Source organism: Penaeus monodon, chromosome 21 (genome assembly GCF_015228065.2).
Source record: "Penaeus monodon isolate SGIC_2016 chromosome 21, NSTDA_Pmon_1, whole genome shotgun sequence".
Lineage (NCBI taxonomy): Eukaryota > Metazoa > Arthropoda > Malacostraca > Decapoda > Penaeidae > Penaeus > Penaeus monodon.
Genome location: NC_051406.1, coordinates 16,900,252 through 16,901,090, shown reverse-complemented (window position 1 = coordinate 16,901,090; position 839 = coordinate 16,900,252). Strand labels below are relative to the sequence as shown.

General features: G+C 45.2%; 1 protein-coding gene across 1 annotated transcript in view; it reads right to left on the bottom strand.

Annotated features, from left to right (window-relative positions):
- Positions 1-839, bottom strand: part of LOC119586587 (trypsin-like) — a gene marked incomplete at its 5' end in the record, with an annotated part of 27,065 nt that overhangs the window by 16,909 nt on the left and 9,317 nt on the right. Inside the window, one exon of the mRNA XM_037935338.1 lies at positions 712-831. Coding sequence (XP_037791266.1) covers positions 712-831 — 120 coding nt within the window. The remainder of the gene's footprint in view (positions 1-711; positions 832-839) is intronic.

The following is an 839-nucleotide window of genomic DNA, read 5'->3' as shown; positions in this document are numbered from 1 at the left end:
ACGGCCCAGCAGAACGCCCTCTGTTTGAGGTCAGGGAAGGTTAAGTTGTTGGTCTATCAGCGCGGCGACGAAACTCATTTGTTTTCCTCCTCCATCATGGTTTCCATCTCAGCACGCAGGAAAAAAGAGATCCCCCAACTTGGCTAAACTTTGAAGACATGTTGAAGTACCGTTTGAGTTTCTTTTAAGAGCGCTGTTCTGAGTAGCGTTGAATGTTCTCGGTTTGAGGAACTTGGTCTTTGAATAATGATGTCTACTAATGAATAATAAAAAGGCAATAAAGACGTCGCCTTGAACAGTGGCCGGAGAAAATGGCGGAAGGATTTAGGACCCACAGGAAGAGACGGGAAAATCTACGCGCTTTACAACCCGTGTTTCGTTATAGACCTCAATGATTGATTTGATTAGAATACTTGTGAAGAGCTGAATATTTTTGCTAATTCTCGGGCCATTTTGAAAGTCAATTCGCTTACATAATAGATGTAAGTTTTTGCACATTTCTTAAAAAAACTATCATCAGTCAATGTGTTTGAGCGTGTATATATATATCTATATCAATATGAAGGCAATTTACAAACCCAATAAGTATAAAGATACAATAAACCTCAATGGAATACAAGAAAGAAACCCAACTCCATCCATCCAACGACCCAGCTGCCAGTATGTCCCAAAGCCACCATCCAGAGACAACCCCCAAGCCACAGTTCTAACCTTGAACCTGTTGAGGACGGCCACCTGCCACGGCCACGACCCCCGGCTCGCCTCCCTCCCTCCTATGATGCGCAGGAGGCTCTCACGCCCTCCGACCATCTTCCTTCCGCATCCCGCATCGGCCGGCA